At 36.7% G+C, this 24,757-nt stretch overlaps 1 protein-coding gene and 1 long non-coding RNA gene across 3 annotated transcripts; both read left to right on the top strand.

Annotated features, from left to right (window-relative positions):
* The first annotated feature begins 9,682 nt into the window (after positions 1 to 9,682).
* On the top strand, positions 9,683 to 11,364 carry LOC130463865 (uncharacterized). Its single transcript, XR_008924062.1, has 2 exons — positions 9,683 to 9,986; positions 11,115 to 11,364. It is a non-coding gene; the product is annotated as an uncharacterized lncRNA (long non-coding RNA).
* An 8,496-nt stretch (positions 11,365 to 19,860) lies between these two features.
* LOC110788068 (MA3 DOMAIN-CONTAINING TRANSLATION REGULATORY FACTOR 2-like) lies at positions 19,861 to 24,247 on the top strand. 2 transcript variants are annotated; one of them, XM_021992713.2, is made up of 3 exons: positions 19,861 to 20,393; positions 21,442 to 21,536; positions 22,290 to 24,247. In XM_021992713.2, the coding sequence occupies exons 1-3, from the start codon at positions 20,204 to 20,206 to the stop codon at positions 24,096 to 24,098; spliced, it is 2,094 nt and encodes a 697-aa protein (XP_021848405.2). In that variant the 5' UTR covers positions 19,861 to 20,203; the 3' UTR covers positions 24,099 to 24,247. The 2 variants fall into 2 exon arrangements, with proteins under 2 accessions (XP_021848405.2, XP_056687729.1); XM_056831751.1 differs by having other exon boundaries at positions 22,263 to 24,247.
* The last annotated feature ends 510 nt before the right edge of the window (positions 24,248 to 24,757 follow it).

The raw sequence follows: 24,757 nt of genomic DNA, 5'->3' as shown, positions 1-24,757 counted from the left end.
ATTGAGTTAAAAGGTGCCATGCCAAAATAACACTTACTTGGATAACCTTTACATCAATCTTAGTAATAGTTTTCCGCCATAGCGAGGTGTTACTTATTGATTCTAAAGGGGTAAGGTACACAAATAATTGTGAGTACATGTTAGTTTTGGTGAAACTCAACGATATAAGTAAGGAGTCCTTTTATGTCGTGGCAAATTCGATAGGTTTACCTAATAAGTTCTTAGACGTACCTATCAACCAAGAGTAGTTTGTAGACTATTAGCAAAAGGCTTTTGCTTACCTAAAATATTTTAGAATTGAGTCTAAATACATAATGTGCTTAATTCTTCAATGATTTAAGGATCTTGGAATCATTTTATTCACACATGCCGGAACACATAACTTGAATAAAATGCTTAATGAACATTAGATTATGCATGTATGCTAGAATTTGAGTTTATTAAGAGAAACTGTGAATGATTATTTATTTGTTTATTCTTTTTCAATTGTAGTTTTAAACTATGGAAAACAACAATCAAAACATCATCATGGGTTCTGAGCTTATGGTCAAGATGAACCTAACGAATTTTCTTGAATGGGAAGCTAAGATTGTTGAAATAGTTAGACTCAATGGACTTGGGTATGTACTGTTACATTCCATGCCAAGCTACTATGCCAGAGACATGACCCCTGAAAGATTTTCCGCCTGGGATGCGGATCTCAAAAAGGTTATGAGTCTCATGCTGAACAATATCCCTGATGAATGGGCTAGAAGATTTGTAGCTTACGAACCTTTTACGCTCTTCAAGATTCTGAGGATATCTGTCGTGGAAGCACGGAGGACAGGGACCTAAACGTCCATGAGTTGATTGAATCAATGTCTGGTCTAAAGGTTAGTTCTCCTAACAGGTGTTATAGGATGGAGGTCTAAGAAACACATGTTCAGCTCCTTCGCACTAAACAAAGGGTAGGCGTCCCACTGAGGTTCCATGTGGAGCTTATGCTTTCATATTCTGATCGCCTAAGTTTGCTAGGAACACCAATAAGCGAAAGGATGGCAGTCTCTGTCTTGCTCAATTCACTACACAGTGGGTTTGGTCGCTTTAAGCAACTATACCTAAGTGAACCAAGAGAAGAAACAGTTGCAGAATTTGTTCACCTTGTCAGAAAGGCTGAGATAATACTCGACTGTGAAGCCAAAGATTTACTCAAGGCTAAAGGGAGACCCTTCAAGAAAAGTGGAAAGTCCAAGGGCAATACTAAAACAAAGCAGGACAAGTCCACATCAAGCTGTCTTTATTGTGATGGAATAGGCCATTACAAGAGAGAATGTCCAAAGCTAAAGGAAGATCAGAAGAACGGAACAGTTGTTCCATCTTCAGGTATTTTCGTTATAGACTGTATACTTGCTAATTCAACTTCTTGGGTATTAGATACAGGTTGTGGATCACACTTATGTTCTAATTCACAAGGACTAAGAAGAAGTAGAAGGTTAAGCAAGGGTGAAGTCGACCTACGAGTGGGAAATGGAGCACGGATTGCTGCATTAGCTGTAGGAACTTATTATTTGTCGTTGCCCTCTGGGCTAGTTTTGGAACTGGAAGGCTGTTTCCATGTTCCAAGTCTTACTGAAAACATCATTTCTGTTTCTTGCTTAGATGCTAAGGGATTTTCCTTTTAATAAAAGACAATAGTTGTTTGTTTTATTTTAAAGAGATGTTTTATGGATCTGCTAGATTAGTCAATGGACTTTATTTATTAGATCACGACAAACAAGTTTATAACATAAATACCAAAAAGGCCAAAAAGGATGATTCAGATCTCACCTATCTGTGGCATTGTCGATTAGGCCATATTAACTTGAAACGCATAGAAAGACTTCAAAAGGAAGGAATTCTAGAACCATTTGACTTAGAGGATTATGGTAAGTGCGAGTCATGTTTACTTGGAAAAATGACAAAGAAACCTTTCTCGAAAGTTGGAGAAAGAGCAACTGAACTATTGGGTTTAATCCATACAGATGTATGTGGACCAATGAGTACAAATGCTAGAGGTGGTTTCAGCTGCTTTATCACTTTCACTGATGACTTCAGTAGTCATGGTTATGTCTACCTGATGAAGCATAAGTCTGAATCTTTTGACAAATTCAAGGAATTTTAGAGTGAAGTAGAGAATCAATTAGGCAAGAAGATTAAAGCACTGCGGTCTGACAGAGGCCGTGAATATTTGAGCTATGAATTTGATGACCATCTGAAATAATGTGGAATTCTATCAGAATTGACTCCTCCTGGAACACCACAATGGAACGGTGTGTCGGAACGGAGGAACAGAACCTTGCTAGACATGGTTAGATCAATGATGGGTCAGGCCGAACTTCCAATATAATTATGGGGACATGCACTAAATACAGATGCACTCACTATAAATAGAGCTCCGTCTAAAGCTGTTGAAAAGACTCCATATGAGCTATGGTTTGGAAAGCCTCCAAAAGTGTCTTTTCTTAAGATTTGGGGATGTGAAGTATACGCCAAACGATTAATTTCAGACAAACTTCATCCAAAATCTGACAAATGTATCCTTGTGGGCTACCCAAAGGAAACAAAGGGGTATTACTTCTACAATACATCTGAGAACAAGGTGTTTGTTGCTCGAGATGGTATCTTTTTGGAAAAGGATCACATTTCCAAAATGACAAGTGGGAGGAAAGTAGACCTCGATGAAATTCGAGTCGAACAACAAACTCTAGAGAATGCTCAAGATGACATTCAGGATGAAACTCAGAGATCTTTAGAAGTATCTGGTGAGAATCAAAGACCATCTAGAAATGTAACCCTGCGTAGATCGCAGAGATATAGATCTCAACCGGAAAGGTACTTAGGTATTTTGACGAACGAAAGCTATGATGTTCTATTACTTGAAAGTGATGAACCTGCGACTTACAAATAAGCTATGACGAGCCCTAGCTCCAAGCAATGGCAAGAAGCCATGCAATCTGAATTAGACTCCATGTCTGAAAACCAAGTTTGGGATTTGGTCGATTTGCCAGATGGCTACCAAGCCATTGGAAGCAAATGGGTTTTCAAACTGAAAAAGGATAAGGATGGGAAACTTGAAGTTTTCAAAGCTAGATTGGTTGCAAAAGGTTATAGGCAAGTCCACGGTGTGGATTATGATGAAACCTTTTCACCAGTTGCAATGCTAAAGTCTATTCGGATAATGTTAGCAATCGCTGCATATTAAAATTACGGAATGTGGCAGATGGATGTCAAAATCGCTTTCTTAAACGGCGTTTTAACAGAAACTGTGTTTATGACACAGCGTGAGGGTTTTGAGGATCCAAAGAATGATAAAAAGGTATGCAAGCTTAAGAAATCAATCTACGGATTGAAACAGGCATCAAGGAGCTGAAATATACGTTTTGATGAAGCAGTCAGTGACTTTGGTTTCATCAAGAACGCAGACGAATCTTGTGTATACAAGAAGGTCAGTGGGAGAAAAATTGCTTTTCTAGTATTATATGTTGACGACATATTACTTATCGGAAATGACATTCCTATGTTGAACTCTGTCAAGATTTGGCTTGGGAAATGTTTTTCGATGAAGGATTTAGGAGAAGCACAGTACATACTGGGCTTCAAGATTTACAGAGATAGATCTAAGAAGATGATTGGACTTAGTCAAAGCACTTATATCAATAAGGTGCTTGAAAGGTTCAAGATGGCAGACTCCAAGCGAGGCTACCTACCATGTCTCATGGAATGAATCTAAGCAAGACTCAGTGCCCAAAAACACTTGATGAGCATAGACGAATGAGTGGGATTCCATATGCATCATTGATTGGTTCAATAATGTATGCTATGATATGTACACGCCCAGATGTTGCGTATGCACTCAGTGTTACGAGCAGATACCAGTCAGACCCAGGAGAGGCACATTGGACTGCTGCCAAGAACATTCTGAAGTACCTGAAAAGGCACAAAGATGATTTCCTGGTCTATGGTGGAGATGATGAATTAATTGTTAAAGGCTATACGGACGCAAGTATCCAAACCGACAAGGATGATTTTAGATCACAGTCTGGGTTTGTCTTCTGCCTCAACGGAGGTGCAGTAAGCTGGAAAAGTGCTAAGCAAAGCACCATTGCGGATTCTACAACTGAAGTGGAGTACATTGCTGCACATGAAGAAGCAAAGGAAGCTATATGGCTAAGGAAGTTCATAGGTGAACTTGGTGTAGTCCCCTCCAATAAAGGACCAATAGCTCTGTATTGTGATAATAATGGAGCTATTGCACAGGCAAAGGAGCCTAGACACCACCAAAGAGTCAAGCATGTACTTCGTAGATTTCACCTTCTACGAGAGTTCGTTGAAAGAAAGGAAGTCGAGACAAGAAAGATTGGAACTGATGATAACATCTCAGATCCATTAACTAAACCTCTGCCGCAGGCGAAGCACAACTCGCACACTGCAGCTATGGGAATCAAGCATATTGGAGAATGGCTTTGATGTCCTTGTTTAATGTTTTAAATTTTTAGAGTTTAATACTTTGTAAAACATTATTGGTTAACCATTAACATAAATGAATTGAATTCATTTTTCCATTTAATTTGTGGTTTATTAAATGATGAGTCCCTTCAATTTGACGATATATTCAAGATAGACTGTCAGGACCAGTCCTGTGACTAAGAAATGTCTATCAAGTGAACTTGAATGTCAAAGTTGAAAATGGTCCCTGGTCGGTGTTTTCTATAAAGATGGACGCATAGAAAACGTTAGACTACTAGAATTCAAGATGACTAGTAGTTCTGTTTCTTGAACTATGTGGACATGGTAATGTCGTAATCATTTGCATAGATACTTACTTTGGGAAGACTAGTATCGGACAGACCTATGAAACTTTACTGTAAGAGATGAAAATATGTCATAAGTAAATTTCATTAAAATTATTAGACAATAATCCTCAATACCTGAGTGATTTGAGATTACTTGTTTGAGAACTGCTTACTTTGACGTTGTCAACCGTCGCACCGTAAAAGGAAGCTATAAAGGCAACGCTCAGGTAATCACCTATCAAACGAAGTCTAATCTCAAGATCGCAAGATTGGGATTGTCCTCCCATAAATCGGGATGAGATGCTGAAAGTTGTACAAGGCCACTCGGAGAGCTAGAAACTGTAAAATGCATGGCCGTGCTGAGATGAATCATAGGCTATGATTATCTGTTCATTTGATCAGTTGAACTCTGAAACCGAGAAACACCTTTGGACATAATAAGGATGACAAATCTTACCTTATGTTCAAGAGCAAGCATCGAGTGACAAAGGAATTAGGAAATGCACACTTGTCCCTAAGGACAAGTGGAAGACTGAAGGAAAAATGCCCTTGGTCCAAGTATGCATTTAATGTTTAGTCTAATAAATGCGGTTCAGTATTAATTAAACAAGTTAATAATTCAGTGAGATCAAGTGAGTTGAATGCCTAGCTAGAGGCCGCTTCAGTTCAAGTGGAATTAATGATATCAATCCACAGCTTACTCTACTGAACCCGTAGGTTCACACAAATAGTACGTAAACGGATCAAGTATTTAATGGCATTAAATACTCCATCTATGGATATTCGGAATCGACGGATCTTGGTTTCAGTGGGAGCTAAGATCGTCAAAGGCAAACAATGAATACTCCGGAAACGATGATATTGCCGGAAACGGAAATATGGATCGTATCGGAAATATAAATATTATCCAAGTCATAGATGTTGCCGGAAACGGAAATATGGTACGTATCGGAAAATATTATCGGAAATGGAAATATTGCCGGAATCTGAAATATTGCCGGAAACGGAAATACTGTCGGAATCGGAAATATTATTGGAACCGGAAAATATTTCCGGAAACGGAAATATTAAATATTTGTTCGAAACGGAAATTAATTCCGGAATCGGAAATGTTAAATATTGTTCGTATCGGAAATGAATTCCGGAATCGGGAGATTAATCGGAAGCGCATCGTACGAATCAGCATTGGATGAGACTTGCTAGGCGAAGGCCCAACACGAAGCCAGGCCCGCGTCCAGCAAGCCAGGCGCGCCAACACAATGCAGCCAAGGCCACGCCAGGCCCATCGCAAGGCCAGGCCCAGCAAGGCCAAGGGGCGCGCGCGCGGGTGGGCTGCGAGCAGTGCTGCTCGCGTGGGCCGCAAGGGTTGCGCGGGCTGTGCGACACGCTCATGCTCGTGCAACGTTTGTGTTCGATACGAATCCTAAAGCTAATGGAATTCGTTCATTGATTAATTCCTAATTCTAATAGAAAGAATTAGTTTAAAAGAGTTTTAATAAAATTCTAACTAAACTAATTAGTATCCTAATAGGATTCCAAATCCTTTTCCATAGCCCTATAAATATGTGCCTAGGTTCACAATTTATGAAAGAGTTTTCAAGTATTCAGAGTGACATTTTGAGAGCAAAATTCAGTCATAATATTGCCCATATTAGCCGAAAATCTTTAGTACCTTAAGGGCGATTCTAGTTGGTCAATCTTAAGGCGGATCCGGACATGCTGTGGACTTTCTACGGAGGGACGACAGTTGGAGTCCTAAAGACTTGTTCTTGTTCGGTTCGGGCGCAGCTAGGGAGGGCACGCTACAAAGTGTATGCATCCTAGACTAATTATATGATTATGTGCAATTAATATGAATCCTGGCATATAGGTTTTTCCGCATGATTTATGTTGTTCATATGTATCATAACCTAACAGTACCTTTTAGAATATTTTGTTGGTATGACGCCATTCTATCCTTGGCAGCTTCCCTAAATTCATCGACCGTATCAATGCCGTGAGATAACTCCGAGTTGTTCATGTCGTCCGTCATGAGTCCATACCGTGCTGTTGGAATCTCGACTTCAGGTGGGATCACGGCTTCACATCCAAACAGTAATGAAAATGGAGTGTGGTTGGTTGCTGTTTTGGGTGTCGTCCTGTCGGACCATAATGTCATGTGTTGGTTGGTGTTTAAGCCAATGGATATATGGGTCTCTCCATGATGTGGGAGTTGGTGATTGACTTTTGGGAGGTTGATTGATTGAGAAGGTCTCTTTTGTGATGGTTGGGTGCATGAGGTGGACAATAGGAACTGCGGATAGTCTGGTTGGGTTGATGTTAGGTTTGCTAGTGCGTCAACTTGGGTGTTTTGGTCTCTTGGGATTTGCTGGAGGTTGCACAAATTAAATTGTTTGACAAGTGTCTTGGCTTCCTGGAGGTAGGCTTGCATCTTTGAATCTTTTGCTGCATAAGAACCGTTAATTTGACTAATAATCAATAAATGAATCATAGCGTACCTCAAGTCGTCGAATGTGAATGTTGCGAGCTAGCGTCAATCCTAAGATCAGGGCCTCGTACTCTGCTTCGTTGTCCCCCTGTCCCCCCGTATGTTGGAAGATCAATTAGTGAACAAAGTCCAAGTTGGTGGGGTAGTGGCGTCTGACAACATGTTGACTTCATGGTCGACTTCGTGTCGCATACTTGGCTGAAGTCAACCATAAAATCTGTAAGACCCTCTGAGTTGATCGTTGTACGAGGTTCGTACCTGATTTCGTAACATCCTAACTGTATGCCCCATTTGGACATCCTGCCAGATAATTCAGGCTTCCTCATGACTGACTTCGTTGGATAGTTAGTTCACACAATAATAGAATGACATTCAAAATATGGACGTAATTTAGCAGATGCTACACCCAATGCAAGTACAAGTTTTTCGAGATGTGAGTACCTTGTTTCGTAGCTAAGTAACGACTTACTGATGTAGAAGACTGGTAGTTTCTTATTGTCTTCATCTCGTGCAAGGACTGCGCTGATTGTCGGCTCTGTGACTGCGAGATACAACTGCAGCTCCTCCTTGTCCCTAGGTTTTGAGAGTCATGGTGGCTCAAAGAGGTATTGTTGTAGTGTGACTTCATGTTGTTCGGTCCAGTTGAACTTCTCGTTCTTCCTGAGTATATCGTAGAATAGTTTGCATTTGTTGGGTATGTTGCCGATCCATGTTGACCACATGAAGTCGTTAATCTGTTCACCTTTGTGGTTTATTGCGTTTAAGATGGTAGGCTATTGCGTATGTGGTTACATCTTTTGACATTCTCCCTGTTTCCTTGTTAGTGTTGTATATACAAATAAAAAATAAAATTGTAACATGGGAGAAATGACTTGTGTAATGAAAAAGAGTGTAAGAGTTTATAGATGATACAGTTTCGCGTATGTCGTGTGCCACTTTCTTGGAATGAGTCTTTCATCTCTGTCTACTGTGCTTTTGTTAATCTTGACAAGCTTCTTGATGTAATCCAAGATGTGTTGTCGTCGTTGACAGTGTCGTCAATCATCATCAACAATGTCATCGGACGTCATCGACAGTGTCGGCGGACGTCATCAACATTATACATGCAATCAAAGTCTTGTGTGCGATATTATCACGAAAAATAAATTATATAATTGCATTGTTAGTTGCAGAATATAAATAAGACTATGATTAATATTTAAGATCATGAGTATGAGTAAGGCATACTATCTCGTCCCCCTGTGGCAACTTCAAGAAAGTATTTGAGTTGGAGTTAGCCACAAATATGATGTCGTATGCCAATATCTGATGTCGAGTATTTGCAGCACCGTGATGAATTGTCCCTATGTCCTTGACATTCTGGTTGTGTCGTATTCATGGTCGTTGACGTCTTCTGGTCGTTGTTCGTGAACCACATTGTCATGATCATCTTTTCAAACTTTCTTTTGCAGAGACGTCACTAGTTGATGTTGAGCCAGCACTGCCTCGACATGGAGTTGGCATCAGGAGACGACTTATGGGTGTCGCAACATTAACCCTTCTAACGACATCATTGGTTTGGGATTTTATTATCCGTCGAGGAACATGGTTGTCTGTTAAGAATCTTCAAGCGTTAATGTCTCGTGACTTGAAGTGGTGTTTCCATGTTCTCCCTCATTTCTGGTATGTCGCTCACTTGGTGGATGACGATGTCATGACTGTCACCTGTCACAAATTTAATGGAACGAAGCAAAACAGTTAGTTAAATTTGATAGTAGGGGAATCCATTACCCATTTTCTGGCTCGTCAAGGATTGACGTCTTCATGAAGACGATCTAGTCGGCCTGCATAGATATGATACCAATTCACGAACTCGTCATGTCTGGGTTGTTTGACGCCACTCCACACTCTGATGTCGAACCGTACTTTGATGACGACACAATCTCGACACATCTCTATCGACGCGCGCTCCAACATTGACTCGTACTTTGATGACGACACTGTCTCGTCACATCTTCCGTCGACGTTCACATGCTGCCACTAACCCGTACTTCGATGACGACACATTCTCGGTACATCTTTTGATGACGAAACGGTCTGGACACGTCTTCTTGATGATGGCACGGTTTCGGTGCATCTTCTGATGACGAGGTGGGTTCGTCAGGGGTTTGTACTCATGGATCTGCTCAAGGACATGACCATTGGGGGTAACTGTAATACCCCAATATTTTATAATTTTGTAAAATATATTTTATAGTCAAACTATAATTATATCCGTTTTTAGTTAGTCTCTTTTAATATTTTCAGAAAATTCAAAACGCTATTTTAAATTTAGTAAGACTCTTATTATGAGTACTATATATTTGTACTTCCGTTAAACCTAATATTAGTTTCTATAAAAACTCTCATCGTTCTGCCGTTTGCAATATCCCTTACCCTAATTATATTAGACCCGTGCCCTCTCGTGATTTTGAATGCAGCAAAGTGATCTTTAAAAAGAAATATGCTAGTTCCATCTTTTTCCTGCGTCGCCGTCATCAAATTCAATCTCATGCGTGAGATTACAATCACCCAAAAGTCTACCACTTATTTCCACCACACCTTGTTCTATTTTGATATCAAGTAATTTATGTTCAGACTCATTCATAGGACAATTCTTTCGGTTCGACGCAGATCCGTTTTTGTGATGGATATTTTGTTCTCGGAAGGTAATCACGCTTAGTCCCTTCTAATAGTTCGTGTATATTATTAGTTGTAATCACACACACTAAGTCTCTTAGAGTTGTATGTTATTGTTAATTATATGTATTTCTATTATAAGATACCGTTAGATTTATAATCTCTTAACTGACGTTTGTGTACTTGATTCTTATGATAATACTAGTACTTTATATAAATCAGTATGCTTTATATTTTTAATGTATCGTATAGTTTAAGTGTTTTTTATTGTGCTAGTTATTGGTAATTATAGAATTAGTCTTGAGCATAGGAGTTACGAGTAGAATGTATTTATTAATGATATTGTTTCAGAGATTATCATGTAAAGGATATAGGTTTAATTGTGAGATTGATCGAGAATTAGTTTATATTCGAGAATTAGTTTTATTCTCCTCAAAGAGCTAAAGTATATTATGGAACAAATTATGTCATAATATTATCTTGTGATATTGTGCCAAAATCGAGATGCATAGCTTATTAATCCATAATGGATATCGGTGATATTGATCAGGTTATGAGAAAGGTTGAGAATATAATTGTTGTATTATTGGTTTGAGGCTCAATGTGATAGACCTTAGTTCTTGGCATGTTGGTAAGGAGATGATAACCATTAGTAGAGGAGCAAGATACAATCTTTATTATTTTCTTATTATCCCCAAAGTGGGATTTGGTCCAAAAGTGGCCTTGACTCAGAGAGTCTTTCTAGTAGCTATTGAGAGTTTCAAGTTTTTATACTTGTTGGTTTATTATTCAAATTACCCATGTCCAAGGCTAGGTATAGAACAAAGAGCAAATATGGCACCTATTGGTTTGAGTACGTTTAGTAGAGGAAAAGATCATATCAATATATTTGAGGTTCATATGAAGAGAAGATTTATAGTTTCCGTATAGTATGGAGTTAGTTTTATTTTTGGGATCATACTTGAAATGTAGTTTCATACTACATTATTTACATGACACTTTATTATTCTATTTTAGTATGTTTCTGTTTGTAACAGGTGATTACTCAGCTTTTTGCTGACGTGTGTGTTTATTTGTTATGTGTGTTTGCGGCCATGTCTTTTTCTTATGGTGGCCCTGCGACGACCCTTTTGGAATTTGTCCTCTATGGTGAGCAGTCAATATTAACTGGAGCAGATTGATCGTGAAAGATCGCAATTCAAGATGAAGGAGCTCAAATGTTATCGTATAGTCTTTTATGACAGTTTAATACTTTTCAGTTGTAAATAGACCACCTAGTAATCAAGTTGTAATAGTTTAAGTTTTGTAAGCCTTAGCACTTGACAATGTGGTCAAGTGTGGCGGTGATGCCTCCGATTTAGGTGTAAGCTTCCGCAAATTTATTATAAAGTCTTTTATATTCTTATTTATTTATAGTTAGTAAATTGGGGGTGTTACACTAAGAGTTAGACTCGGTGATTGGAAGGAAGAAAGGTGTCCCCAATCCTATAATGAAGGTTGTGCGGCGATCTACGGGCGAAGGAGACCAATCAGGAGAGCAGAATGAGAAAAGCTCACATCTACACGCGCCCGATCGGGCGTCATTCAGCCGGTGCCATCGGGCGCTGGGCTCGTCAAGTGTTTCATGGTGATGAGCTGCCCGGTGGGTGAAGAATTAAGCTTTATTCACGCGCCCGATCGGGAGCCCATCGTCCAGTGCCCATCGGGCGGCTGCGAACTTCTCGAAATGCTGCTATTTTGTGTCGAGTTGTTCGCCCGATCGGGGACGAAAACCCCGACCCGCAGTTTTAGTTTAATGATTCGGTATTCCTCTAAGTTTTTAGCAAGACTATAAATACTCAAGTATCTAGAACTTGTAATTATCTTATTTTCCTAGACCTTAGTTTATTTAAATTAGATTTTATTCTCTCTAAAATTTTGTTAAACACTTTTGTTATTATCAATTCAAGCTTCAAACTTTCATTCAATCCTTCGTTCTGTTAGGTTATGATTCATATGACAAAACACAAAATCATGCGGAAAAACCATAAAGCCAGGAAAGCATATTATTTACACATAATCATTTAGCATAGTTTAGATGCATACACTTTGTTGCGTGCCCTCCCTAGCTGCGCCCGAACCGAACAAGAACAAGTCTTTAGGACTCCAAGTGTCGTCCCTCCGTAGATAGTCCACAGTACGTCCGGATCCGCCTTAAGCTTGACCAACTAGAATCGCCCTTAAGGTAGCTTAGGAATTTCGGCTATTAGGTGCAAGTGTATGGCTGATTTTTCTTCAAAATCTTACCTTTATACTTCAATTGTATCTATAAATTATGACCCTAGGCACCTATTTATAGAGGTATGGAAAAGGAACTGGAATCCTACTAGGATACGAATTAATTAAACTAGAATCCTAGTAGAACTCTTATTTGATTAATATATCCTTTTAGGATTAGGAATTTAATCATATATCGAATCCTGATAGCTTTAGGATTCGTATATGAACACAAACACACACACGCACGCACAGCAGCCCACGAGGGGCGCCATGCGCGCGCGCGCAGCCCGCGAGCACTCGCAGCCCATTGCCACGAGGCCCATACGCTGCCGCAGCCTTGGCGCGCGCTGGGCCTGCCTTGCGGTGGGCCTGGCGCAGCCTTGGCTGATGCGTTGTGGCGCGCTGGCTTGCTGGGCGATGGCCCGGCTTCGTGCTGGGCCTTCGTCTGGCAGGCCTCGTCCGATGCTAATTCGTACGATACGCTTCCGAATAAATTCCCGATTCCGGAATTTATTTCCGATACGAACAGTATTTAATATTTCCGATTCCGAGATTAATTTCCGTTTCGAACAAATATTTAATATTTCCGTTTCCGGAATTATTTTCCGATTCCGATAATATTTCCGATTCTGACAATATTTCCGTTTCCGGAAATATTTCCGATTCCGGCAATATTTTTCCATTTCTATTAATATTTTCCGATACGTACCATGTTTCCGTTTCCGGCAACATTTACGACTTGGATAATATTTATATTTCCGATACGATCCATATTTCCGTTTCCGGTAATATCATCGTTTCCGGTGTATTCATTTATTAAAAAGGAAAATCCCTTAGCATCTAAGCAAGAAACATAAATGATGTTTTTAGTAAGACTTGGAACATGGAAACACTCTTCCAGTTCCAAAACTAGCCCAGAGGGCAACGACAAATAATAAGTTCCTACAGCTAATGCAGCAATCCGTGCTCCATTTCCCACTCGTAGGTCGACTTCACCCTTGCTTAACTTTCTACTTCTTCTTAGTCCCTGTGGATTGGAACATAAGTGTGAGCCACAACCTGTATCTAATACCCAAGAAGTTGAATTAGCAAGTATACAGTCTATAACGAAAATACCTGAAGATGGAACGACTGTTCCGTTCTTCTGATCTTCCTTTAGCTTCAAGCAATCTCTCTTCCAATGCCCCTTCTTCTTGCAGTAGAAGCATTCAGATTCAGAAGTGGGTTGACTGACCTTCCTCTTTTCAGATTTGGCGCCAGCTGGTTGCTTAGTTTGGCTGGCCTTGTTGCCACCTTTCTTAGCATTCCTCTTCTTTCCAGATTTCTTGAACTTGCCCCCACGCACCATAAGCACATCTTGCTTATCACTTTTGAGCGTCTTTTCAGCGGTCTTCGGCATACCGTGAATCTCAGTGAGCGTTTTGTCCAGACTATTCATAATGTAGTTCAGTTTGAAGTGATCATACCCGCTATGAAGAGAATGGAGGATGGTGTCTACAGCCATTTCCTAAGAGAATTGCTGATCCAGCCGACTCATATTCTCAATGAGTCCAATCATTTTGAGAACATGTGGACTTACGGGCTCGCCTTTCTTAAGTTTGGTCTCAAGAATTTGCCTATGAGTCTCGAATCTTTCGACTCGAGCCAGATCTAAGAACATGTTCTTTAACTCACTGATGATCGTGAAAGCATCTGAGTTGATGAACGTTTTCTGTAGATCTGCACTCATGGTTGCGAGCATTAGACATTTCACATCCTTGTTGGCATCAATCCAACGATTGAGGGCTGCCTGAGTGACCCCTTCGCCTGCGGCTTCGGGCATCGCCTCTTCCAGGACATACTCCTTTTCTTCCTGCATAAGAACTATTTGCAAGTTCCTTTGCCAGTCAAGGAAGTTTTTCCAGCTCAACTTCTCCTTTTCGAGAATTGATCGAATGTTGAATGAATTGTTGTTTGCCATAGTTAAAACTACAATTGAAAAGAATAAACAAATAAATAACCATTCACACTTTCTCTTAATAAACTTAAATTCTAGCATACATGCATAATTCAATGTTCATTAAGCATTTTATTCAAGTTATGTGTTCCGGCAGGTGTGAATAAAATGATTCCAAGACCCTAAAATCCATTGAAGAATTAAGCACATTATGTATTTAGACTCAATTCTAAAATCTTTTAGGTAAGCAAAAGCCTTTTGCTAATAGTCTAGAAACTACTCTTGGTTGATAGTACGTCTAAGAACTTATTAGGTAAACCTATCGATTTTGCCACGACATAAAAGGACTCCTTACTTATATCGTTGAGTTTCACCAAAACTAACATGTACTCACAATTATTTGTGTACCTTACCCCTTTAGGACCAATAAGTAACACCTCGCTGAGCGAAAACTATTACTAGATTGATGTAAAGGATATCCAAGCAAGTGTTTATTTTGGCATGGCACCTTTTAACTCAATTTTTAAGTTTGGAACTTAAGGCTCTTACTATGTTGGTTAGATTTTAAGTGAACTAAAATCCTTAATCATGCAACATAATCAAGCTTTGATCTCATGCATATTTAAGACATTTTTAAAAGCAATAAATAACTTAAAACATGCATAAGATAAATGTGATCTAGTATGGCCCGACTTCATCTTGAAGCTTCAACTTCAAAGTCCGTCTCGAAAATGGTAACTTCGTCTTGAATTTCACCGTGGGAGGCGCCATTTTCTTCAAATAGGATAAGCTATAATTAAACTAATTACAACTATTTGATGGTACGCAGACCATATTTGAATTGAAAAACAATTTTGGTACTTTAGACCAATTACATTCAAATTAATTGTACGCATACCATATTTTCTATCCTATTTGGGCCATACTAGTCACTTCATAACCTGCAAAACAGTACATATACAATATATACCATTCACCCATTCATTATCATGAATGGCCCACATAGCTGGTTAGTAAAACACGTTATGCATCACATAAATATTTGCAGCAATTAATTAAGGGCACCAATAATCTACCAATTATTCAGGCCTTATTAATTCTAATCAAGTTGTTTAACCTTAAAGGATTGGTAGACCTAATCAAGAGTTTATGACTAAAATTGCTCCCACTTAAACCAATAAATTCATATGCTTTACTAATTTTAAACATAAAAATGTATTTCTAGTATAACCGGAAACATACAAATTTAATTAAAATTTAAAGCTCATATAAATTTATAATTGAATCCACTTATTTAATTTATTTTCAGCCGAATTTAAATTAATTCAAGGTTTAATTTTAGTAAAATAATTAGTATAAATAAAATTTATAATAATTATAATATTCAAAATTAAATCCGATAAACAATTTAAATAAATAATTTTAAATTTAATTAAAATTATTTCCCAACTGAAAATTTAAAATTAAAACGAAACGCATCAATACTTTGCAAGACGAGGCACTTGGGCTTGCGCCCAAGCCCCATCGAGCTACGAGGCCCATGCCCCGTGAGAATTAATCGTCGCACATCCCTAGCACAGCCACACACTCTCACGCACAAGGCCACGCACACACACACCCCTTGCGGGCTACGCTGCGCGCAGCATTGATGCGTCGTAACTGCTGCTTGTCTTGGCGCGCATGGTGCGTTGTGGCGCAGCGTGCTTCTGCCCACACGCATCGTGCAGTGCCTTGTGTGCCTCGCCCTCGCCCATTGTGCTACGTGCATGCCTAGGCGTTGAGCCTAGCGTGCCGCACACATCGTTGCTTGTTGCATTCGTACCGCACGGGCGACGAGCTCTCTTGCTCGTCGTCACGTGCTCGCACTATACAACACCCCTTAAGGGTAACACGTAGCTTCCATTGCTTTGTGCGTGCAACAATCATGAGCGTTTTCATAATAATTTAAAATTTTTAATTTAAAATTAATGACAAATTAATAAAACATATTAATTTCATAATTTTAGGGCGAAAAATCGAAAATTTATTAATTAATTGATTTCCGATTAACATGGATTCAAATCTAGGTCATAAAAATTTAAAATTTAACATAAATTAACAATTTTTATGGTGGTTTTTAATCATTGGTACCTAATTAAATTATTAATTAATTATGAAAATCAAATTAATTCTAAATTATTCGAATTTCAACAAATTAATCATAATTACAAATTAGGTTGTATAATTAACAAGGCTAGGCATTCAAACTTGTTAAACATATACTGTAGGTCAATCATAAATTCAAGATTTATCAACAAGAATCACAAATATTTAATTTAACATCTTAAATTTACAAACTTTTGCGTTCGAAAAACTAAAACCTCCGAAAAGTCATAGTTAGGCTTCGAATTTGGGAATTCTGGGTTCGGCCGAAAAATATTGTTTTTGTCAAAATTTAAGAATGCCTTTTACATGCGGAATTGACACAAAAATCACTCGATTTGGATGAGTAACGAACAAACTGCCGAAAAACTGCGTACATATAATTAAATAAACGCAATTTGCAATTAATTAACAATTACGAAAATTAATCACCCCTTTTAATTCTTTGCAAATTTGTAAAATTTAACCATGTTTATGCAATTTAGATTATGAAAATAATAAGAGGCTCTTGATACCACTGTTAGGTTATGATTCATATGACAAAACATAAATCATGCGGAAAAACCATAAAGCCAGGAAAGCATATTATTTACACATAATCATTTAGCATAGTTTAGATGCATACACTTTGTTGCGTGCCCTCCCTAGCTGCGCCCGAACCGAACAAGAACAAGTCTTTAGGACTCCAAGTGTCGTCCCTCCGTAGATAGTCCACAGTACGTCCGGATCCGCCTTAAGCTTGACCAACTAGAATCGCCCTTAAGGTAGCTTAGGAATTTCAGCTATTAGGTGCAAGTGTATGGCTGATTTTTCTTCAAAATCTTACCTTTAGAATACTTCAATTGTATCTATAAATTATAACCCTAGGCACCTATTTATAGAGGTATGGAAAAGGAACTGGAATCCTACTAGGATACGAATTAATTAAACTAGAATCCTAGTAGAACTCTTATTTAATTAATTTATCCTTTTAGGATTAGGAATTTAATCATATATCGAATCCTGATAGCTTTAGGATTCGTATATGAACACAAACACACACACGCACGCACAGCAGCCCACGAGGGGCGCCATGCGCGCGCGCAGCCCGCGAGCACTCGCAGCCCATTGCCACGAGGCCCACACGCTGCCGCAGCCTTGGCGCGCGCTGGGCCTGCCTTGCGATGGGCCTGGCGCAGCCTTGGCTGGTGCGTTGTGGCGCGCTGCCTTGCTGGGCAATGGCCCGGCTTCGTGCTGGGCCTTCGTCTGGCAGGCCTCGTCCGATGCTAATTCGTACGATACGCTTCCGATTAAATTCCCGATTCCGGAATTTATTTCCGATACGAACAATATTTAATATTTCCGATTCCGGAATTAATTTCATTTTCGAACAAATATTTAATATTTCCGTTTCCGGAATTATTTTCCGATTCCGATAATATTTCCGATTCTGACAATATTTCCGTTTCCGGCAATATTTTCGATTCCGGCAATATTTCCATTTCCATTAATATTTTCCGATACGTACCATGTTTCCGTTTCCGGCAACATTTACGACTTGCATAATATTTATATTTCCTATACGATCCATATTTTCGTTTCCGGTAATATCATCTTTTCCGGTGTATTCATTTCTTGCTTGTGACGATCTCAGCTCCCACTGAAACCAAGATCCGTCGATTCCGAATATCCATAGATGGAGTATTTAATGCTATTAAATACTTGAACCATTTACGTACTATTTGTGTGACCCTACGGGTTCAGTCCAGAGTAAGTTGTGGATTAATATCATTAATTCCACTTGAACTGAAGCGGCCTCTAGCTAGGCATTCAGCTCACTTGATCTCACTGAATTATTAACTTGTTAATTAATACTGAACCGCATTTATTAGACTTAATATTATATGCATACTTGGACCAATGGCATTATTTCCTTCACGTTCATCAATTCAGTATTTATTCATTCCTTATTTTCTTATTATAGTTTAATTATGTTTCCATTAAATATGATTTCTTTGTTTAATTCATGCATGTGTGAGTAGTTCTAATCTAGTGTTTGGGCATCCATGAATTAATATGAAGGGATGAATTATTATTGATGATTGTTGGTGTTATTGGTTAGTTTCCTATTGATTGTTTTCATTGCTATGAAATTAGATTCGTGCAGGTTTAATTGTTATAATTGCGCAATATCAAGTTAATAATCGAGAGATGCAACTTGATGCTAAGGCTAGTTGCAATAAGTAGAATTAGTTCTAATAAATTGTGAGAGCCTGTTATTACTAGTTCTATGATTAATATCGATTCTAGAGAGCATGTTAGTCTGATTAATCGTTTCATTGGTTTTTAATTGATCGTGTTTCATCCCGAAATATTGTTCATCGGTGGTCCTACACACTAGGCCTTTTATTATTGATTTTTCTTTGTTTAATTATTTTCGTAGTTTAATTACTCAAACCAACCCATTTTCCTGCTACCAATAGTCTAGACCTTTATTTTAGTAGTTGAAAGCACGTTGTTTTCCTGTGGATTCGATCTTGTTCTCATTTGCTATAAAGTTAGTGAATTTAGGTTATTTTTCATTAGGTGATACGACTTTAGCTTATCACTGGACACTAAGGAGGGGTCAGATTCCCATTGGTCCAAATTATTTTATAACCGATAAAAAGTATTCCTAGCAGTCTATGTTTTGACTTTTTGTTGAAAAAATCGTGAGTTCCTAACTCCTTTGATTAACTTTTTTTTCTTATTGAAGGATTTCAAAGTTGATTGTCCAAGAGAAGTAGTTTCTCTCATCGTGTAATCATTTGTTCTAACTGATTATGAAGAATATGTTGAATGGTTGGATTAGCAATTTGGCGAGCTTGGATATCTCCTATCTTATCGTTGATTTTTTCAAACTTATTAATATTGTTCCCATAGTTAATTCTCGCTCAATCCCTAAGCTTTAGTTTAATTCCGGGGAGTTTATCTAGGATTATGATGAAACGAGAGTCCGCTCTTCTGGTATTCCATTCTTTTTTTAACGATAGAGTGAGATTCATCATCCGGAGTCCACATATTGTTAAATAGGAATAGGCGATTGATATTAACTATTGAATTGTATAATTGGTGCATAACGGAGCATTTCATGTATTGTATTCCCTATGATCCTTAATTAATTTTTTACTTACTTACCCTTTTGGATATTATATATTGTTTGACTTCTACTTATATTTTTTCCGAACACTTTATAGCTTTTACCATATAACTTTCTTTCCTTAGAAAAGATGTACATTAATATTCAATGAGAAAAACTTAAGAAAGTTAAAGTACAATATATCCTATGTCTTTCAATGAGATGTTAAAAATAGAATGTACCCATGAATTTTGGATGGACTCAAATCAATTTTGACCACTTTCTTAAACTTTTGTAACTTTTAGTTGAAAAACCAACAAATTTCTAGAAACTTTAAATTTCTATTTTTAAAGCACAAAATAAGGATAGGTTTAGCCACTAGATTAATAAATTATGTTGGTTTTTAACAGAACCAAAACTCACTATCCAAATTTAGTCATCTAATACAATTTATTTGTTTAACTTCCAACAAACTATTTCCAATTTAAGAAAACAACTTTAAAACTCAAAGTCATTTTCCTCTACTCTTACATAAAAGTGTTGCTACATTTATCAACATCAACTAAATTTTAATTTGAAAGTTGAACTTCAATATTTATCATGTTATATACTCCCTTGAATTTCTTCCTACTTTCACATATTTCTAAGTTTGTAAACAAGATGATTCTTTAAATTGTTTTCATCTAACTATCTAGCTATCTATATGACATGCTTAATATTTCACGACGAGATCTCTAATTTGTTTTTTCATATTATGATTTTCTTTTCATTGAACTATACTTAAGGTAAAAGGTGAATTTCTAGATTTTTAAATGATGGAGCTCAAAGACCATGTAATATCAAAGGAAAACCAAGAACTTCTCAATGGTACTAGGGTAAGCGTCGATCCTTATACGGCCGCTCCTTTACAAGTAGCAACAACCATTAAACCTCATGGAAATTTACAAAGTTATTCAACGGTTGAAGGATCATTGGAATCAACCAAAGAAAGTTCACCAAAAGGTAATAATAATCACCTCTAATATATACTACCGTTTCATAAAAATCTTTACAACTACTATCCGCACAAATATTAAGACAAAAGAGAAAAAATATGCAAAACGTTGAATAAATATAATACAGGAGATGGGTGTAAAAGTTGGGTGGGTGTAAGAAAAAAGTGAATAAAGTATGAGAAAGTGAGTGAAAAGTTGTAAATGTTATGTGGTAAGAAGGCAAGATAATAAACTTTAATGTCCAAAAATAGTATAAAGCACAATGAAAAAAAGATTATGAAACGGTCTAAAACGGAAAATGAAAAGATCATTATGAAACGGAGGTATTAATGCTTCCGAGTAGCTTATGTTGTTTTTATCTGTCGTTGTTGTTGTATTTTTGTAAACTCTACTTAAATTCATGTTTTTTGAACTAATGTAAAAATGTTAAATAAGTGTACTTGTTGCATTATAAAGTAGTCTTATTGGCCCAGGCGATGCCCCAAGTATTTACACGATTTTGAAATTATTTTACAAAAAAACTTCATTGGCATATACTGTAAATTTCAATATACGGAGAATTATGTATGTAGTATATTTTTTAAGAACTAAAATCGGTTGACGAACTTTTTTAGTAATTTACTTGATTTGTATAAAACTCAATTTTTCGTTATTCACTTATACGTATTACCTCATAAGATATTTCTTAAATTACTAATTGTACATTGGGTTACAAACTTACAAACATTTTAAGGGAGAATATTAGGCCAGCTAAAAATTAAGTAAAATGTTTTTCCTATTTTCTATTAATTGTTTTTAAACAATTGCATTTAAGATTTGAATAACTTTCAAAAATATATATATATATTATATATGATTTAAGTATATAAATAAAAATAAACATTTTTTTGTTATCTTAATTGGTTACTCAAACGTTTGGCATTAAGTTGTTAACATTGATAGCATATATTTTATTTTGATTGATTTAAAGACATAAGTTGATGAATTGGGTGGTGGTTAATATTCTTATTTTTCTTATATAAATTGACATGAGAATATAATTATACATTATGTAGGTGGTGTGGACGTAAAAGAAAAATGCAGAGGTATATCAAATAAAAAGAATATCTATATCTTTCGCCATGATGATTTCATGTACAATAACAATGAGGTAATTAATCTAATAAATTAAAACTTCACATTTCTTATTTGAGATTATGGAAGCATGTACATGTCATTATCTGACATTTTAAATAACATATACCTAATACTACGTATATATATTTTTCATAATGTCATGTTCTTTTATAATTGCACTAATTTTCTTGTGGTTCATGGTGAGTTTCATGCATTTATATCCACAATCCAAACATTGGATAGTATAAAATTAATTTTGTGGAAATGACAAAAACGTGAAACGTGCTCTCACGTTATATATTATTGTTATAACTTTATTTTTTATTCATAGTTACTTTTAAAAGAGTGTGTATGTCTAACACTTCAAATTTTGGATCAAAAGCATCATATTTTTTATATATATAAACTAGATACTCCATACATCTCGTTTTACTTGTCCTATTTTGACTTAAAAAACCCTCATAAAACTTGTCAAATGGAGCAAGTAAAATGAGACGGAGGGAGTATAACAAATCTACGCATAATGGTGTCCAACAAAAATGTATAAGTCCTGAGTAACATTAATTTATTTATATTTGTGGGAAAAGGAACTTTGATTATTAAAGTTATATATAATGTAGAAAAATTTTCACAGTCACAAAGATTTATAACTTATACTTTGTACATAAATTAAATTAATGAACAAGGTTTACGAAATAGAAATCGTCTTTATTTATTTATCTTCATTGCCAATATAACACACACATATCGTTATCTATAGGTATTTGTTTTCTTATATTTAACGCAGGACGAGGTTTTAACTCCAAGAACAAGAAGCATAGCAATGGAGGAGTATAGGAAGAAATCTATAGTCGTTATAGAAGAATACTTTGCAAATGACGATGTTGTTTCTACAACAAATGAATTAAGAGACCTTGGGATGCCAAACTACGATTATTATTTTGTTAAGAAACTTGTCTCAATGGCCATGGATAAACATGCCAAGGAGAAGGAAATGGCTGCGGTCTTACTATCTTCTCTTTATGCTGATGCGATTAGTCCTTCACAAATTTATAAAGGGTTTTCAAAACTGGTTGAATGTGTGGATGATTTGATTGTGGATATACCAAATGTTGTGGATACACTGGCTCTATTTATCGCAAGAGCGATTATAGACGATATTCTACCACCAATATTTTTAACTAAGCAAATGAATATCTTACTAAAAGAATCTAAGGGGGTTGAAGTCATAAAAAGAGTAGAGAAGGGTTATTTATCAGTACCTTATCATACTGAGATAATTGAAAATAAATGGGGAGGAAGTAAGAATAAAACAGCCGAAGATATCAAAGCAAAAATAAGCACGTTATTGACAGAATTTGTTGTTAGTGGCGATAAGAAAGAGGCTTGTAGGTGCATAAAAGAGTTGAATGTTCCATATTTCCACCACGAAATCATGAAACGCGCTTTGCTAATTGCGATGGAGAAAAGAAAAGCTGAAGGTAAGATCTTAGAGTTACTAAGAATGACAGCGGAAGAAGGTCTAATAAATTCAAGTCAGATAAATAAAGGATTTAATCGAATGATTGACACCATTGATGATTTGTCACTTGACATACCAAATGCTAGACGAATACTTCAATCCTTAATCTCAAAATGTGCATCTGAAGGTTGGTTACCAGTTTCATCCTTAAAGTCATTTTCAATAGAGCCAAAAAAGAGATCGCTTGAGGAAGGTGCTGCAAAATCTTTTAAATCGAAAGCTCAAGCCATCATTCAAGAGTACTTCTTATCACGAGATACAATGGAGGTATACAATTGCCTAGAATCAGAGAATTGTATATCATCTTCAGAGTTGAACGTCGTATTTGTCAAGAGATTAATAAACTTAGCAATGGACCGTAAAAATAAGGAGAAAGAAATGGCATCCATTCTTCTTTCATCTTTAAGTTTACCAGCAGAGGATGTCGCAAATGGATTTATTATGCTAATAGAGTCCGCTGATGATACATCCTTGGATAATCCAATTATTGTTGAGGATCTAGTAAAGTTTCTAGCTAGAGCAGTAATAGATGAAGTGATAACTCCTTCTCAATTGGCGGACATAGGTAACCAAATTATTGGGTGTGATTCAATAGGAAATAAGATCATTCAAATGACAAAGTCACTTTTGAAAGCCCGTCTTTGTGGGGAGCGTATATTAAGGTGTTGGGGTGGTGAAGGAAGTCGAGGAAATGGGTGGACTGTAGACGATGTGAAAGATAAGATAGGGAAACTTTTAGAAGAATACGAGTGTGGAGGGGGTCTAACAGAAGCATTTAGGTGCATAAAGGAGTTAGGGATGCCTTTCTTTCACCATGAAGTTGTGAAGAAAGCATTAGTGATCGTCATGGAGAAGAAAAATGAAAGAATGTGGAATTTGCTACAAGAGTGTTTTACTTCAGGGCTTATAACAATGAATCAAATGACAAAGGGTTTTGCAAGAGTAGAAGAATCCCTTGATGACTTGGCCTTAGATGTTCCAGATGCCAAGCAACAATTTTCTTGTTATATTGAAAAGGCCAAGAGTTTAGGTTGGATGGATCCTTCATACTTTTACAAACCAACAACTACTTGAGTATGGTTTATTCATTAGAAACTTAATTTACTTTTATTACTTGTTCAATATTTTATGCAGTTTGTGTAAGTTATATGTCATCAATACACATCAATATGTTCATGAACTAAAGTACCAATTTTTCTATATTGAAGTTGGATTTTATTAAATCAATCGTTGTGTATTCTTAATACTTATATCGTTCTTAAATCATCCAAATACTTACCTCCTCCTTGTGTTTCTTTATAATTGTAACGTTTCTCTCCCACTTACTCAACGCGTGAATGGTGCAGGGCCTGCACCAAGAGCACGGTGCACTTGGATCAAAACGCAATAACATAAAAAAATACGCAACAAAAATAATAAACTGAACAAAAAGATCATAATCAACAAAACGAAAAGAACATTAACAAAAAGCTGAAAAAAACATTGCTTATATTACAATAATATTAAAAAATAAACACTATAAGTAAAGAACAAAAGGTACAAAATGAAAATCACATTGAAGATATAACATATTCTCTCTCCTAATGCACAGATAAAAGAAAAACTCTTTTTTAAAAAGAACATCATCTGAAAAAATGCAAAAGCATAACAACAAAAAAATAAACTATCGATAACATTATAAATAAAAAGTTAATAATTTAAAACGAAGGAAAAAACTAATTCAAAAAAGAACA

Source organism: Spinacia oleracea, chromosome 6 (genome assembly GCF_020520425.1).
Source record: "Spinacia oleracea cultivar Varoflay chromosome 6, BTI_SOV_V1, whole genome shotgun sequence".
Lineage (NCBI taxonomy): Eukaryota > Viridiplantae > Streptophyta > Magnoliopsida > Caryophyllales > Amaranthaceae > Spinacia > Spinacia oleracea.
This window is presented reverse-complemented; position numbering and strand designations above follow the sequence as displayed.

What these genes read in the sequence shown, in the direction of transcription:
- LOC110788068 (XM_056831751.1), top strand. Translation starts at nt 20,204, where the DNA reads ATGATGGAGCTCAAAGACCATGTAATATCAAAGGAAAACCAAGAACTT. An exon ending in CAAAGAAAGTTCACCAAAAG is followed by an intron (nt 20,394 to 21,441) that starts GTAATAATAATC and finishes TACATTATGTAG; the next exon opens with GTGGTGTGGACGTAAAAGAA. An exon ending in TCATGTACAATAACAATGAG is followed by an intron (nt 21,537 to 22,262) that starts GTAATTAATCTA and finishes CGTTATCTATAG; the next exon opens with GTATTTGTTTTCTTATATTT.